At 37.6% G+C, this 16,296-nt stretch overlaps 4 protein-coding genes and 1 pseudogene across 6 annotated transcripts; 2 read left to right on the plus strand and 3 right to left on the minus strand.

Moving 5' to 3' along the window:
- Nucleotides 1-115: 115 nt before the first annotated feature.
- On the plus strand, nucleotides 116-2,296 carry LOC117628386 (WAT1-related protein At5g64700-like). Its single transcript, XM_034360819.1, has 6 exons — nucleotides 116-288; nucleotides 377-556; nucleotides 652-895; nucleotides 989-1,147; nucleotides 1,419-1,570; nucleotides 1,722-2,296. The coding sequence occupies exons 1-6, from the start codon at nucleotides 116-118 to the stop codon at nucleotides 1,891-1,893; spliced, it is 1,080 nt and encodes a 359-aa protein (XP_034216710.1). The 3' UTR covers nucleotides 1,894-2,296.
- Nucleotides 2,085-4,303, minus strand: LOC117629052 (annotated as a pseudogene).
- Nucleotides 4,304-5,442: 1,139 nt separating this feature from the next.
- On the minus strand, nucleotides 5,443-8,134 carry LOC117627236 (probable cinnamyl alcohol dehydrogenase 1). 2 transcript variants are annotated; one of them, XM_034359211.1, is made up of 7 exons: nucleotides 8,014-8,134; nucleotides 7,396-7,490; nucleotides 6,973-7,086; nucleotides 6,660-6,890; nucleotides 6,172-6,457; nucleotides 5,895-6,045; nucleotides 5,443-5,786 (listed from the first exon to the last, which is right to left on the minus strand). In XM_034359211.1, exons 2-7 carry the CDS (start codon nucleotides 7,482-7,484, stop codon nucleotides 5,590-5,592), a joined length of 1,068 nt encoding a protein of 355 aa, XP_034215102.1. In that variant the 5' UTR covers nucleotides 7,485-7,490; nucleotides 8,014-8,134; the 3' UTR covers nucleotides 5,443-5,589. The 2 variants fall into 2 exon arrangements, with proteins under 2 accessions (XP_034215102.1, XP_034215101.1); XM_034359210.1 differs by having other exon boundaries at nucleotides 7,396-7,592; nucleotides 8,014-8,092.
- A 1,025-nt stretch (nucleotides 8,135-9,159) lies between these two features.
- On the minus strand, nucleotides 9,160-11,112 carry LOC117627239. The gene is made up of 2 exons (XM_034359214.1): nucleotides 10,736-11,112; nucleotides 9,160-9,682 (listed from the first exon to the last, which is right to left on the minus strand). The coding sequence occupies exons 1-2, from the start codon at nucleotides 10,961-10,963 to the stop codon at nucleotides 9,455-9,457; spliced, it is 456 nt and encodes a 151-aa protein (XP_034215105.1). The 5' UTR covers nucleotides 10,964-11,112; the 3' UTR covers nucleotides 9,160-9,454.
- Nucleotides 11,113-12,974: 1,862 nt separating this feature from the next.
- LOC117627235 (actin-7-like) lies at nucleotides 12,975-16,295 on the plus strand. Of its 2 annotated transcripts, none has more exons than XM_034359208.1 (5): nucleotides 12,975-13,443; nucleotides 14,239-14,312; nucleotides 14,414-14,807; nucleotides 14,956-15,569; nucleotides 15,966-16,295. In XM_034359208.1, the coding sequence occupies exons 2-5, from the start codon at nucleotides 14,253-14,255 to the stop codon at nucleotides 16,029-16,031; spliced, it is 1,134 nt and encodes a 377-aa protein (XP_034215099.1). In that variant the 5' UTR covers nucleotides 12,975-13,443; nucleotides 14,239-14,252; the 3' UTR covers nucleotides 16,032-16,295. The 2 variants fall into 2 exon arrangements, with proteins under 2 accessions (XP_034215099.1, XP_034215100.1); XM_034359209.1 differs by having other exon boundaries at nucleotides 13,286-13,443; nucleotides 14,228-14,312.
- The last annotated feature ends 1 nt before the right edge of the window (nucleotide 16,296 follows it).

Genomic DNA, 16,296 nt, shown 5'->3' on the forward strand with positions numbered 1-16,296 from the left:
TGCCTTTTTAGAATTGGTAAACTGATTGTGAATTCCACTAAAAACCCAACCCATTAAAACTTGAAGCAGTGATCCCAACTTTAAATTAGTCCAAGAAAGTTTCATATCCATATCAATGGAGGGATGCTCTTATTACCTGGCAATGGTACTGGTTCAGCTCATATATGGTGGATCAAACATCCTCATAAAATTCTCCCTTGCAGAAGGACTCAATCCGATTGTCTTCGTCGTTTACCGGCATGTTATGGCCATGGTTTTGGTAGGACCATTTGCATATGTACTTGAAAGGTAAGCTATCAATTCATTCTTGCATCTCTTCATATTTCCAGGCAGTAAAAACAGAGAAAACTAATTCTTGAATGGATTTGCAAAGCAGGAAGCAAAGGCCTTCACTTTCATTTTCTGTAGCTGCAAAAATTTTTATGCTTGCATTATTTGGAACCACCATCCATCTGAATGTGTACTATGCTGGTTTAGCATACACTTCTCCAACAGTTGCATGTGCCTTGAGTAATGTTATTCCCAGCTTGACATTTCTAATGGCAGTTCTACTTGGGTATATTCTCTGTCCTTTCCTCTCCCTTGCTTAATTAGAAAGGGGAATATAAATGTTCTTCTTTCCTGTTCTGCAATTTGCTTGTTCTTACACAGGTTGGAGAAGTTGAAGATTAGAACTGCTAGAGGTCAAGCTAAGGTGGCTGGCACACTTTTCTGCATTGGTGGTTCTCTTGTTTTCACTTTCTGGAAAGGAGGATACCTATTTAGAGGTTTTGTAAAGAGCCCACTGATAAATATATCTGTTGCTGAGATGAGGCATGTTAAGGAAAACTGGATCAAGGGGGCTCTTCTTATTCTGACGAGTCACATTGCATGGAGTGCATGGCTAATCCTCCAGGTGATTTTATAATTGAATTCAGATGACACCCTTTTATGTCATGTAATGTCCAAGTTTAGTTCTTTGTCCAACTTTGGCTCTCTGGTCTCACAGGCTGTGGTCTCCAAAGTCTACACTGCTCGATTATCGCTAACCACGATGATATGCTTTTTCGCGTCGTTGCAATCTTCTTTTCTTGCCCTGTTTTTCGCAAGAAATCCAATTTCATGGAGACTGGAGTGGAACCTGCAACTTCTAACCATCGTCTACTGCGTGAGTGTTCTCTTTCTCATATCTTATTATTAGGTTCACAACGTCGATTTCAACAATTGATCATGCAAATTCTTATCCAAATCTGTGATTCGATTTGAAAACCTCACAGCAGAACATGTAGAAGAGAACATTGTCTTGTGTGTATGTATAAAATAAATCAATGGGACATCCTATTTTGTTGTGTCTTGGGTGTTTTTCTCCTTGTTGGTATAAGATATATTTGAATCTGTCACTAGTTCCGGTCTTCATCCACTCCTTACTTTTGCAATAGGGAGTTGTAATCTCAGCATTGGCCTACTACCTACAAACATGGTGCATCAGTTACAGGGGACCAGTTTTTGCAGCTATGTTTAGTCCACTTCAAGTCATTATAGTGGCATTATTCTCGGCAATTGCTTTCGCAGAGCGACTTCACTTTGGCAGGTAACCTGAAGAACACAAACAACTTCTTCCTGTTCCATCTTACTACTTCCAAATTTGATGGTTTCATTTATCCATTCTATCAAGGTAGTTAGTTTGTCATGAAAAATAGTCACAAATTCAATGTGGATTTTGTGTAAATGGTGGTGTCCAGCTTGATCGGAACGTTTCTCATTATTGTGGGCCTCTACTGTGTGCTGTGGGGAAAGAGGAAAGACAATCTTGTTGCTGAACAGAGAGAGAATGGAAAAGGGGTACTTGAAGACATTAAAGTGCTGGAGAATGATATTTCAGTCACAAATCCAGTCGCTAGAGAAAGGACATGATCATAAGAGTTGAGTTTCTTTACACATTATACAGAAGATCAATCCCAGATAAAATTTCACAGAGGTAAATGCGCACCACCTAACTATAAATGATTGCCAAATTGATAGTGGTTTGAGTCCTACAATCCAATCCATATGAACTTATTAATACAACAAATCAACAAGAGAAATCCTTGTTCTCTTTCATGGTGTCATTTCAGGTAGTTTTCAATATCAATCACAAACCGGTATATCACAACACTTTTTAGTAGCCTCTCAATAGCTTCATTTGCAGATTTAATTGGAATTATTTCAATCATTGGATGAATTCCATATGAAGCACAGAAATCTATCATTTCTTGGATATCCTTTGTTCCACCTGTTACACTACCAGAAATGGTTTTCATACCTGCCAAAAGGTCAATGCATGGAGTTCATTATATATACTTGCAATTGCAATAACAGTTGGATATATAAAACTGTCATTTCAATCATTTGAAACATGCCAATATACCGATATTAAGGTTGGCAGGACTGATTTTGACTTCACTGGGGAATCCCACCATAACACCAGAACTCCACCAGTTTCAATAGTTCCATGTATGGATCAAAAGGGTGATCACCAGATGCTATCTCAATTATAAAGTCTACTGACACCACCAGGGCCTACATGGCAAACAATAACCGATAAATACTGAACCTATAGGATAAGCCATCATTTCCACTATTTTTTTCTATTGTTCATGTGATGAGGTCAGAAACTTTATGTATTTTTACCTTCATCTGATTTCTGTCAGATGAGACAACAAAGTTATCAGCACCCAGCTGACCTAAAGCTTCCCCTTCCTTGGATATGCTAGTGCTGAAAATTGTTACATTCAAGCCAAATGCCTTGCCAAACTTCACTGCCATGTGACCTAGGCCACCAAGGCCAATCACCCCTAGAATTTACCATGTTGGTTCATCTTGTGGCGTACCATCGAAGCATAAACAGTAATTCCAGCACAAAGTGTAGAGGGGCTGCCGAAGCCAATGGATAGTTTTCTGGTATGTTGAAGCAGTACCTGCAATACAGGCCATTTAGATGTGAAATTTGAGGAGAGGGCAAAAAGGTAGTTCAATTCATACCATTCATGGACAAATATATGACTGGAGTATCCTCCTTTTGTGATTGTACCATCAGCATCAACACCATTAAATCTGTCATTGCAGTACTCACAATCTCTGCATGAGTTGACATGAGTTCCCATGGTCACCAACTTTGAAGCGCTGAACATTGGAACCCACCTCTTTTACAATGCCTGCAATCTCATGCCTGGTTCCAAATAATCACAAACAGAACAGATGACTTTAATTAGAAGGAGAATAAATTAAGGGTTACTTAATTTATCTGTTATAGAATCAGTCCACATACCCAGGGACAACAGGATACTTTGAGTCTCCATGTTGGTTTCTGGTCCAAATTACATCAGCATAGCAAACTCCACAGTGGGTAATTTTTATGGAAACATCATCAGTGCCAAGAGCCCTGATTAATTAGAACATATTCATAATAAGTCGACCTTCACGGAAATCGTATGATGTAATTATCGTAATAAGTTCTTAACTTTTATGACTGATAACAATCGCAACATTCTGAAGGTTAAGGAGAAACCTACAATGAGAAGCCGCTCGGCTATACTCGGTTTTATAAATGATTCTTAAAATTAGTATGCCCGCACGGCTATACTAATTATAGAAAATGTAAGTATAGCCGCTCGGCTATACTATTTTTATAAAAAAATATTTCTGTAGTAAAGCGGTCTGGCTATACTGTTTATTTTAAAAAAATTAAAAAATCCCGGGTCTAGCCGCGCGGCTATAATATTTTTAAATTATTTTTTTAAAATCCCGAGTATAGCCGTTCGGCTAACGAGCGCTTAAGCGCCCACGTGTCAAAATAACTTTTTTTTAAAAAAAAAAAAATTCCCAAGTATAGCCGCACGGCTGTACTATTCATATGTGTCAAAACAGGTATAGCCGGCTCTACCTTTTTAAAAAAAAACCAGAAACTATGTTTAAAAACAAAATTACCTAACTTAGTAAAGCCGCCCGGCTATACTATTGTTTTAAAAATAAGAAAATACCCGAATATAGCCGAGGCCCGTTCGGTGGTGTTTTCGGAGGCCGTTTTCCGTTTTCATTCTCACAAAACAATGAGATTTCTGAAATCATTTTCAACCTTTTAGTTATAATTCACTGAAAACGCAGAAATGATGTTTTCATTTTCAGAGAATAATTCACTGGGAAAAAAAAAAGTTCAGAAGCCATAACCACCATCGTCAAATACCACCCAACAGCCACTACAGGCCAATCGAACCACAATCACCACAACAGACCAGCCACCTGCTAATCGCACCACCACCCAGTCGAACCCAATTGACCCTACCATCAATTCCACCTGTACCAAATCGAAGTACCACCACACAATCAGCAAACTGCCAAGGAGAGAGAGAGAGAGAGAGAGAGAGAGAGAGAGAGAGAGAGAGATGGGGCCTGGGATGGGAAGAAGAAGAAAAGAGAAAGGAGAGAAGGGGAAGAAAGAAAGCAGCAAAAAGAGAAGGGAAGGGAGGGTGCTGAAAGACTGCTTTTTGAGATTTTTTTTAATGATAATTTCAGTCTTCAAAAAATATCAGAATTTATTTTTATTTGTTAAATTATACAATTTTCATTATTTATGTTACCAAACGCGTTTTCAATGTTTTTATTTCCTCAATCTGTTTATGAATTAATTTATCAAATATATTCTCGAATTCTGAAAATACAAATTTGTTTTAACGTTTTAATTCTCTGAAAATATTATCTAAAAATATTACCAGAGGGGCTCTTGTTATCTCACCACTTATTGTCTTTCTACCGTTTAGCAAAGCCTTTAGCCATTAGTTGCATTTTTTATATTAGTATAGATGCCTGTCTCCATCTTTTTCTTGTTTTCCAAGTGCCACAGGTCAAGATAATTAAGGCGGCGGGTACACTTTTCTGCACTAGTGGTTCTCTTATCTTCACTTTCTGGAAATGATTATTAAAGGTTCTCTCTTTCTTGGGAGGCCAGGCCACTAATCTTAAATGTATTTAGCCCTGAGGCTTTGGCCTCTGTTATCACTTTACCACCAGGATATGCTTTTGTGCATCATTGCAATCTTCTTTTCTTGCTCTATTTTCACAAGCAACCAAGGGTTCTGCAGGTGATTAAATACATAATCATACTTCAGTGATGAATCCTGTTATTAGTGAAAGAAAATGGTCATAAGAACAGTTGATGTAAAAGATTTCAGTTTTATAATGATGCAGAAGACCAAATCCCAGATGCAATTCCACAAAGGGTAAATGATTACCGCCCAACTATAAATGAATGCCGGTAGACGCTTTGAGTTCGAAACATACGAATTTATTAATATGTATCAAAAAGGGAAATCTTATTTTCTTTTATGGCCTCATTGTTTACCCAATGGTTAGAGTTGATTAGAGCTGTTAGAATTGTTAGGAGGTTGGTTTGCTTAGCTGTCAGCTGTTAGCACGGTTATTTACTCATTAAGCAAAGAGACTAAGTAGATGTATATATAAATACTGTACTGTACAACGATTCAGTAAGAAATACGTCATTCAGTTTTCTCATCTGCACTTAGAAACTTCCAGTAAACTCTTTTCTTCCTCTGTCTCTACTACCATGGTTAGCACTCATTTCAGGGAGTTTTCAATATCAATTACAAACCGGTATTTCACATCTTTTTTTACTAGCCTCTCGAGAGCTTCCGTTGCATATTGAATTGGAATTATTTCAATCGTTGGGTGAATTTCATGAGCAGCACAGAAATCTATCATTTCTTGCGTATCCTTCGTTCCGCCTGTCACACTGCCAGAGATGGTTTTCATACCTGCCAAAAGGTAAATGCACGAGTTCATTATACTTGCAACTTTACCACTACCAAGAGAGTTGGATATATGAAACCAAAATATCAATCGTTTGAAAAATGCAAAAGTACCCAGATTGAGGCTTGCAGGACTGAATTTGACTTCACTGGGGAATCCCACCAAGACCAGAGTTCCACCAGTCTTCAACAATGCCATATATGGATCGAATGGATGATCACCAGATGCTGTATCAATTAGAAAGTCCAATGACCTCACCAAGGCCTGCATAGAAAACGATAACCAATAAATATTAAACCAAAGAATAAGTCCTCTCTATTGTTTTCATATGATCACTGATCAGGTATAAAAAAAAACTCTTGCTTTATAAGAAAATCTATGTATTTTTACCGTCATCTGCTCTTGGTCGGATGAGACCACAAACTTATCTGCACCAAGCTGGCTTAGGGCTTCCTCTTTCTTCGATACACTTGTGCTGAAAACTGTTACATGTAAACCAAATGCCTTCCCAAACTTCACTGCCATGTGACCGAGACCACCAAGACCAATCACTCCTAGAGATTTACCAGGTTGATTCATCTTGTGGCGCTTCATAGGAGTATAAACAGTAATTCCAGCACAAAGCAGAGGTGCTGCTGAAGCCAATGGATAGTTGTCAGGTATCTTGAAGCAGTACCTGTAAGATGATTTCATAGAAGCATGTTATGAACTTGGAATTATGCCACTTTGGAAAAGCATTTGGTGAACAGAATTACAACCACAGAAAGATTAAGGAGAGCAGATCAAAGGAATTCTGATTGTCTAGTCATGAATTGTATAAAGTTTATTAACACAAGAAAAAAGGATGCAAAAAGCATTTGGCTTCATAGATTTCACACCTTTCATGGACAACTATATGACTGGAGTATCCACCTTTTGTAATTGTACCATCCGCGTCAACACCATTAAAAGTGTAGACTGAACCCTTCGCACAATGGACTTCAAATCCCTCATTACAATACTCACAATCTCTGCATGAGTTGACATAAGTTCCCACTCCGATATGGTCCCCAACTTTGAAGCGAAGAACATTGGAACCTACCTCTTTCACAATACCTGCAATCTCATGTCTGGTCGCAAATAGCCACAAACCACAAGTTTTAGAAGGAAAATACAAGAGTTAGATATTTATCATACAGTCAGTCGACATACCCGGGCACCAAAGGATACTTTGAGTCTCCATGTTTGTTTCTTGCCCAAATGACATCAGCATAACAAACTCCACAGTGGGTAATTTTTATGGAAATGTCATCAATCCCAAGAGCCCTGAAGAAAGCACCCGAACCAAATGACAAACGATTAACTAGAAGGCATTATGAAACTAATGGAATAACAAGAAATTCATAAAATTTGATCTTTATTGCAAGTAACAATCTAGAAAGCCAACATTTTGAAAGCTTGATGCTATTGCAACAATGAGAAGCCTTCTCATCAACAGATCATGATTCATGCTCAATTGAGAACTTGGAATTCTGAAGTGTTGCAACAAGATAGAGGCAGTGTCTTCTATTGTTATCTTTCATCGAGAAGTTAATACATGCAATTTATAGACAGTAAAAATGATTGAAAACAAACCTGCGGCTGAATTTGTATTCAGATAGAACTCCAGATGGATCCCTTGCAGCATATCCAAGGCAGTTCTCATTTGCGCTCTCGGAGCTCATTGTTAACTATACCATCATAAATCATCAGTTTCGTTAAAACTAACAGAACCAACCATTCCCTCCGAAATTGCCTCAGCTTATTGGCAAAACACATAGAAACATAATATCCTACATCAAATATCAATCGGTGTCTGTTACTGTTAAATCGTTGGAACCCAGATATTGAATGATTTCCATAACCACAAAAACAGAAAGGCTGCAGCTTTTAAGAGATTGAAATCAGAGAAACAGCTGCAGTTAATGGTCCAGGGCCAGACAGTCAAATATCCGTTGACTATTTCAGATTCAAACACTGCCCTGCACTCTCAGAGCGAGAGTGGGGTCCTTGAGAATAAAATTAATACTCTTTTCATCTGTTCTCAATCATACAAAGCAGTTTCCAATCGGTTAATCCTTTACAGGCTATGCATGCAAAGATTGAAATTGAGAATTGCAGATAAAAGAAATCTAAATTATCAACAACAACAAAAGTTGAAAGAACTGAGTGCATTACAAGAAACGAAGAGAGAAAAGAGTAAGGTGCGTTTACCCAAAAAGATACGAAGAAGAATGGAGAAACAGAGAGAGAGAGAGAGAGAGAGAGAGAGAGAGAGCTCAGTTTTGTTTGTTTGTTCGTCTTTGTAGTTTGGAAATGTCCAGAACCAGGGCCGCCTTCTTTATCTTGTGTTGGCTTTATTGAGTTTTTATTCCACTTTCAAAAATGTGAATTTTTATAAAAAATTTCAAATATAGCTAAAAAATAGACACAAATTGCCTTAAAAATTAACACCCACATAAACTTAAAAAGTTCCAATATATTTTGAGTCCCAGTTATTGATATAGACTTGGTATCTGACTAAAGATCTAGGACTTTGAAGAAAATTGATGCGTGAACTTGTAGATGCCTAACAAAACCTGTTTAAAAAAAACATCTACGGCTATATGTTTACCAAACCTTTGCCCATAGCCTAAAGGAGGAGATATCATAGTGCTTAATATACACAGAAGAATTTCAAATGACAACAGGAAGGAAGCCCAACAACCTGTTTAAAAAAACATCTATGGGTATATGTAAAAAAGCACCATCACACCATCAAAACACATCTAAATTGATGAATATTTCAATTTCTTGTTCCTACCAAGCCAAGGAAATGAAGAAACAATTTAAAGAAAGAAGCAACCGCACGAAGAAGCACAAAATATGCATAAAGAAAAAGAAGATCACTTACCAATAGTTCGACTAAGGTGCGTCTGATTCCAAACTTTGTGTAGTAGGGTTTTGCCTTTTAGGTTTATGTTGATTTTAATTTTTAAGGGCATTTGTGTCTATTTATGTGAGTTTTTTGCTATAGTTGAAAGATTTTATAAAAACTGACATTTTTTAAAGTGATAAGTAAATTTTAGCTATTTTTAATAAAAACTCGGCTTTATTATAGTAAAAATGAACCACCTCAGCGGCTCAGCGTTAATTGGTCTTATCTTTATAACCCAGTACAGTATTCACTGGATTATTTGGTCCTCCTCGTTTATAGATTATATCAACCAGTGCGATGTCGTTTTATTTATTTAAACAAAAATAGTCCAAGGCTCTTCTTTTTTTTGGAGAATTCCGAGGTCGTCGTTTTGTATGGATTATATAGTGTATCGAATGATAAAAGAAGATTGATGGTAACACAAATATTGAATTCAATCATGCTAGAATTCGAAACAACATCTGCCACCAATATTATTTCAATTATCAAATTTGTCCTCCTAAATTATACAAGCAACCTGTAATCACTACCGAACCTAAATTCATCCGAAAAGAGGACAAAACAAAAAGAACAGTATTTCCAAAAACAACCATAGATTAGTGAAACAGCTATTGATAGCCGCACAAGTAGGAAAGGGAAAGTTGACTCATACAGCCAAAGGGAGCACTGAAATCACAATGGAACACACTAAGCAAGGCGATAGGGTCCAAGCCGAAAGGGAAAGCTCAGACAGACTTCTTATTTCTTTTGCTTTTTGCGCTTCACAGAAGGCTTCCTATTTTGGACCTTCACTGCTGAGGAAGTTCTAAATTCAGTAACTTCAGGGTCTTCAGGCAGTGAACATAACAAGAATTTTTTGGTGGAACCAACTTGGTTGGGGAACAGCTTCAGCATCTTCCTTCCCCTCATCCATTTTAGCATTATCTTCATGTGTGTTTTGCTGTTCAATCCACTGAGACCAGAATCCTGATTTTTTCAATTAAAACATTAATCAGAAACATGAACTAACAAAAATTTAGAGAACTACAAATACATGAAACATGTGGTCTGGGATGAACAGGCATCACTATGTAGAATCCAAGGCTATATTGGAAATTTCAGATAAAAAGTTTGACGAAAAGCACTCTATATTAGATATCAGTAAACCAGGTACCTATTACAGTATAGACGGCCTTAGTTTGGTAAGGAGTACTTGCTAGCATACAATTCCTAGACATGGTTACACTCTAGCACTGGAAAATTAGTATCGAACACATATTTATACAGAAACAAATGACCAGCTATGTATTAGAGTTCTCAAATTTTATATTTCCAACTACTAGAAAATGTTATGAACTAGTGCAAGAAAAAGTATGCCCAAAGATAACACCGAAAAATTAGTACTTTCTTGTATCATAAATACAAACAAAGTTAGCATAAACTCTAGGATTGTCATAAATATGAACACAGGCTTTCTCATTTCTATGGTTAGGCCTAAAAAGCACAGATGCCTGTGCTTTAATTTCTTAAACTTAAGCACCTTGTGATTTCGCTGTTATATTTAAAATTTTGAATGTTAGTATTAACAGAAACCATTCAAGTTTTTTTTTTTTTTTGGTCGAAAATCATTCAAGTTAGTATTAACAGAAACCATTCAAGTTTTATTAGAAACTTGTTAAAGCTAGAAAGTATAATCAGCCAAGGATACAATTATAAGATGGAAAGTATGATTTAGTACATTCTCATAGTTACAGTTCAAGTTATCCTAGTCTAATGAATGACAGAATATTACTTATTGCATAAAAATAGCTGTATGAAAGCTAGGTTACATCACCCTTCGCTTCAATCTGACATGCCTGGGAGACTGCCTCAACAGGACAAGATTTGGTTTCAAACCCAATTAATAAAATTTCATGCACAACTAAGCACAGTGATTAGAAATGAAAATGACCCAATGGAAAGGGTCACATTCACACACACGCACACAAATATATATTATATGAAACAAAACTAATATAATTTCACAGAAAGGGGGAGAACCTTAGCCTGAACCCAAGTATTGGAGATGGTGAGAGGGCCATGTTGCTTGACGACGTCGTATAGATCACGAGCAATGGAGTTAGCCTCCGGAAAGCTCACTTTGGGGTTGATTTTCCTCAAATTCTCTGCGCGCTTCCGAGAGAAATGCCTCACAAACGCAGTGGCGCTTGTAATCAAACCGCTTCCAGTCGAAGTGGAAGCCCTAAACGCGCCACCGCCAAACCACATCTCCCGATTCCACGAGCTCACAACGCAACCGCTCTTCTTCCTCACTGCTTCTTTCACTGGAAAATTGGAATTGGATAAAGGGGTTTAGGGAGCTGAAAACCCTTTTTCTTTCATCAATGTCACGCGCTGCTCACGTGCATTTGCAGTTCCATTTTGATGTCGTTTTTCTCTTTTGGACGACATTATTAGCTCCCTCCGGGTGCAGGCGTAGGATTCTATTTCTACTATTAGGTCGTCGAGGCCGACAAAAAAGGGCTGACTGGCCCAATTCAAACTCCACTGGGCTTTCTTTTGGGTGAGGCTGGCCCGGCCACATGTTTGTAAATTTCTTTAATAACCTATTTATATTTTAAAATCAAAATTTATATTTTGTAAGCACAAAAGTAATAAATAAAAAATTGCCAGTCTTCTTTGCCGTCACAAATTCACAATCCGGTTGGTCCCAATTCGAATCAGCTCACCTCCAATCCAAACATCCAATGGAGAATATTTTTGTTTTTACCAGACATGAATTAGGTCAATTGTTTAGGGTAGTGAGCATGTCCCATTGCACTTAAGTTCGAATTTCATCCTCATAGATTATATTTTTTTTTTTCAGAGACCTCGTAGATTAGATATGGATTTTATAAAAATTATAATAATAATAATTAATAACAACTTTGTTTTTCAAATTTGTATTTTAAAAAAATAAAAAATTGGTTTGTCCAAAGGCCCAAGTAGACTACAGCAAGAGCAGAAGGCACAAATAAAAAGCCCAAATTTAAGAACAGGCCAAAGCCCACAAATAAAAGCTCAAAAAGCAACTTTCCTACCCTAACCAGTAGACCGTAGCCAAAATTTTGAATTAGCATCCCACCGACCTAGCTGTTCCTAAATCGATTTGGAGAACTGAAAATTAGTATAAATATCGTAAGGCAACTCTCGGTCAGCCGAACTTTTTCCACTTTCCCGATCAATTTCACAGTTTCAGCTTCTTAATTTCCCACGTTTTCAATCATTCACAATGCAAACAAATCATCCAATTCCCGTCGAAGATCAGTACCATCTCAAATTCAAGCTCTTCAAGGAAATCGAAACGGTTTGGACAGACGAAGACGACGTTCCAGTCGACGTCAGTCGTGAGCCGCCGCGCTTTGACTCCGAAATCGACATTACGGTCTCTCGCGCCGATTTATTATTAGTATTTGAAGAAAGTCATAGCACAAATTCGGCTTCCGATTCAATTAGCCTGATGGCCGACGCCCTGGCCGCCATGGAAATCCCGGAGTTCAAACACGAGCACATCATTGGGTCTTTATTGGCTGGTTTTAAGGCGAAGAAGTCGGAATGTTTGCCCCATGTGGTGAGCCTAGTAATGACGAAGAATAGGAAGCAGAGAATGGAACGACCGCAGATTAGGGGAGAGACGATGTGTGCGATTTGTAGGGAGGAATTTGAGAGCGGTACGAATGGGAATCGGCTTCTTCACTTGCCCTGCTCTCATATTTTTCATGTCAACTGCATCGAGAAGTGGCTCGAAACCTGTCCTAGTCATCGCTCGTGCCCCTTGTGCCGTTTCCAACTGTGTCGTCGTTTTGATTATCAATTAGTTTTTATGTGATCAATTTTTATATTTTATCTTTGTATTTCTTTGAGTTTCATTACCTCTCCAAACAAACAAAAAAAACTATTGTGAATGCAATTGTTGCTGCAAGTGTGGAATTATTTTTATGTAAGTACATTTTTTTCTCCAATTCATAGGAGATTGGCATGAATTCCGGTGGTGGACTGTTGGTGTGAATAATAATAATAATAATCGAATTAAAAAAAAGAATAAGAACTAATTTAGTATTATTATGCTGTAAAAATAATCACTGTTATATTGTATTTAATTGTCTAAAGGAGATAATTGGAATGAATTCTGGTGGTGGATTGTTGGTGTGAATAATAATAATAATCGAATTTAAAAGAAGAATAAGAACTAATTTAACATTACTGTACTGTACAAATAATCACTATCATATTCTATTTAGTTGTCTAAAGGAGATTTTGGACACAACACCGCGAACTTCGGAAATAAACTTTTTTCCTCTCATAGCATCACCGCGTGGCGCTTTCAGCTTTGCATTGGTGTCAGCCCGCCCTTCACCATAAGCAGCAGAGAAACGAGTCAAATTTCCAGCTGTCCCCTCTTTTTTCTTTTTTTTTAATATCCTTTTTTAATATATTTATTTTATTTTCTGTAAATTACATTCTGGAAAGTTCATTGGCGGCTCCACCGTCCAACACTTTGCAGTGCAGTTTGGTAAAAATTTCCTTCCTTTTTATTTATTATCATCTTTGTTTGTTTGTCTAATCGTAAAGCAGAATCTACACCGACTTTCTTTCTTCCTTCCATTATTAATCGTCTGTCTCTTCACTCTCTGCCTCCTTGTTTTCATCTGCACGCCTTCTCTGTTCTGCTGTGACTTCTCCATCCTCAGCGAGCCCAAACTCCCAAGGTGATATGCTTCTTACCAAGAAACCATTTTTTTAAATTTAATTCTCTTCAATTTCTTTGCTCTTTTTTTTCCCCTTTGTGATTACTTTTGTAAGTTCAAGTGATCATTTCTGTGTGCTCTGCATCCGATTTCCTGCTGTGTTTTAATATTTTTAGTCTTGTGTTAATTAATCTATCCGAGTTCAATTTGAATTTCTGGTGTTTGATAAATTGGTTGAGTGATTGTTTCTGGCTGTTGATTTTGATCACTCAAGTCACTGGTTGGGAGTGACCAACTTCGATGTAATTTTTGGTTTTTTGTCTGTCTGAGTGGTTTGATTGATTTGATCAGATGGGTTCTAAATTTCGATGGCATCAGCCCATCAGGGTATCATATCACAACCTCCAAGCATGATCAAGTTTTGATTATGTATAGTTAACAACGTTTTAGGACAATAGGAAATTCAAAATCCCATTTCTCTTCGTATCAAGTTTTTTATTGTTGGCTGCATGTATCTCAGTCAAAAGCGGGATCTTTTATTTGTGATTATAAATCCTCTTGTGTGTTTTCTTGGCCTGTTTTTGTTGCTGTCTAAGTGTTGCAGATTTCTTCAAGTTGTGAAATATTGCTATCTCCAAATGAATTCCTGTTTCAAGCATTATAATATTCAAGTTTGTTACATTGATGTAGACACTCCCAACTTCCTAGACCAAAACAGAGTTATTCTGATCTAACTATATGCATTATGAGGATAGAGGCGATTCGTGGTTGTTGAATTGAAGTATGCTTCATAGGTTTCTAACAGATTTTTTGCAGTGTTACCATAAAGAATGGCAGATACCGAGGACATTCAGCCTCTTGTCTGTGATAATGGAACTGGAATGGTTAAGGTAAGGCCATAGATTCATTTGGTCTAGCAATGTAGGAAAATCCATCTTAGCATACAAAAAATCCCTTGGTATTTACCATTCCTTATGATCTCCTTGAACAGGCTGGATTTGCCGGAGATGATGCTCCAAGGGCTGTCTTCCCCAGTATTGTTGGTCGACCTAGACACACGGGTGTTATGGTGGGGATGGGACAAAAAGATGCCTATGTTGGAGATGAGGCCCAGTCCAAAAGAGGTATTCTCACACTAAAATACCCTATTGAACATGGGATTGTTAGCAACTGGGACGACATGGAAAAGATCTGGCATCATACTTTCTACAATGAGCTTCGTGTGGCTCCTGAAGAACATCCTGTACTTCTTACTGAGGCACCCCTGAATCCTAAGGCAAACAGGGAGAAGATGACTCAGATCATGTTTGAGACCTTCAATGTCCCTGCTATGTATGTTGCCATTCAAGCAGTTCTCTCCCTCTATGCTAGTGGGCGTACTACAGGTTCTTACCAATTCAAAAAACTGGGAGTGATCTATCTATTTAAATTGTTATAATTCTGCCACCAAGTGCAAACAAAGTAATAAATTTGGAAGAAAAGTTTTAATATTTTGAAAGTTCATTACCTTTTAATCAACGAAACGTTTCCCAGGTATTGTGCTGGACTCTGGTGATGGAGTCAGTCACACAGTTCCCATCTACGAAGGTTATGCGCTTCCACATGCCATCCTCCGGCTTGACCTCGCTGGAAGAGATTTAACAGATGCCTTAATGAAGATCCTGACTGAGAGAGGGTACACTTTTACTACAACTGCTGAACGGGAAATTGTACGTGACATTAAGGAGAAACTTGCCTATGTGGCACTTGATTACGAACAGGAACTTGAAACTGCTAAAACCAGCTCATCAATTGAGAAGAGCTATGAACTACCTGATGGTCAGGTAATTACGATTGGAGCAGAGCGATTCCGTTGCCCTGAGGTCCTATTTCAACCATCATTTATTGGCATGGAGTCTCCTGGAATTCATGAGACCACCTACAACTCAATTATGAAGTGTGATGTTGACATCAGAAAAGACTTGTATGGTAACATAGTGCTGAGTGGAGGGTCCACCATGTTCCCAGGAATTGCTGATCGAATGAGCAAGGAGATCACAGCCCTTGCACCAAGCAGCGTGAAGATTAAGGTGGTAGCACCTCCAGAGAGAAAATACAGTGTCTGGATTGGAGGGTCTATATTAGCTTCACTGAGCACATTCCAGCAGGTATCGGTTACACTGCTCCTCCTATGACAGTAATTTATACTTGATTTTCCCTTCATTTCTATTGATCATAGAAGAAAGAAAAAAAAAAATGGTGATAGTGAATTCTTAATTTACTTTGAAATAGCTTATGAGTTTATGCTTACAAAGCTAGAAAAATATGTGAAATCTTTCTTCTTCTTTTTCTCCCAAATAAACTTCTAAAAGTTTAGTACTTTCGGATTGTTGCGAAACTTTTCCTCTTTTCTTGTTATTTTGTTTTTGGATTTTGATGCGTTGGAATGATTATCATGATGGGCAACTCTTCATTTTTTATTATTATCAATTCTTGTAGTATTTTTACTACGGCAGTATGATTCTATGATTATAATGTCTGGTTATTGTTTTGCTTGAATGCAGATGTGGATATCTAAGTCAGAGTACGATGAATCAGGGCCATCCATCGTTCACAGAAAGTGCTTCTAGACATGTGATCGTATTGTCTCTTCCCCTTGGACTATGTGGTTTTGGATTGTTTGTCAGATGTTTTAGTGGTGTGAGCTTGGTCTGTTTGTCATCTTGCTTCAGTTTTCTCTGTTTGTCGTGTCATATGTATACTTGATAGTAGCAACACTAGTTCTTGAATCAAATCGGTATTGTAGTTGTTTTGTACACATTGTTCATGTGGTTTTCGCGGTTGTTGAAATAAATAGAATATAATAGCGAGTAATGTTGTTTTGGCTGCAGTAAT

This window comes from Prunus dulcis, chromosome 5, assembly GCF_902201215.1.
Source record: "Prunus dulcis chromosome 5, ALMONDv2, whole genome shotgun sequence".
In the NCBI taxonomy this organism is placed as follows: Eukaryota; Viridiplantae; Streptophyta; class Magnoliopsida; order Rosales; family Rosaceae; genus Prunus; species Prunus dulcis.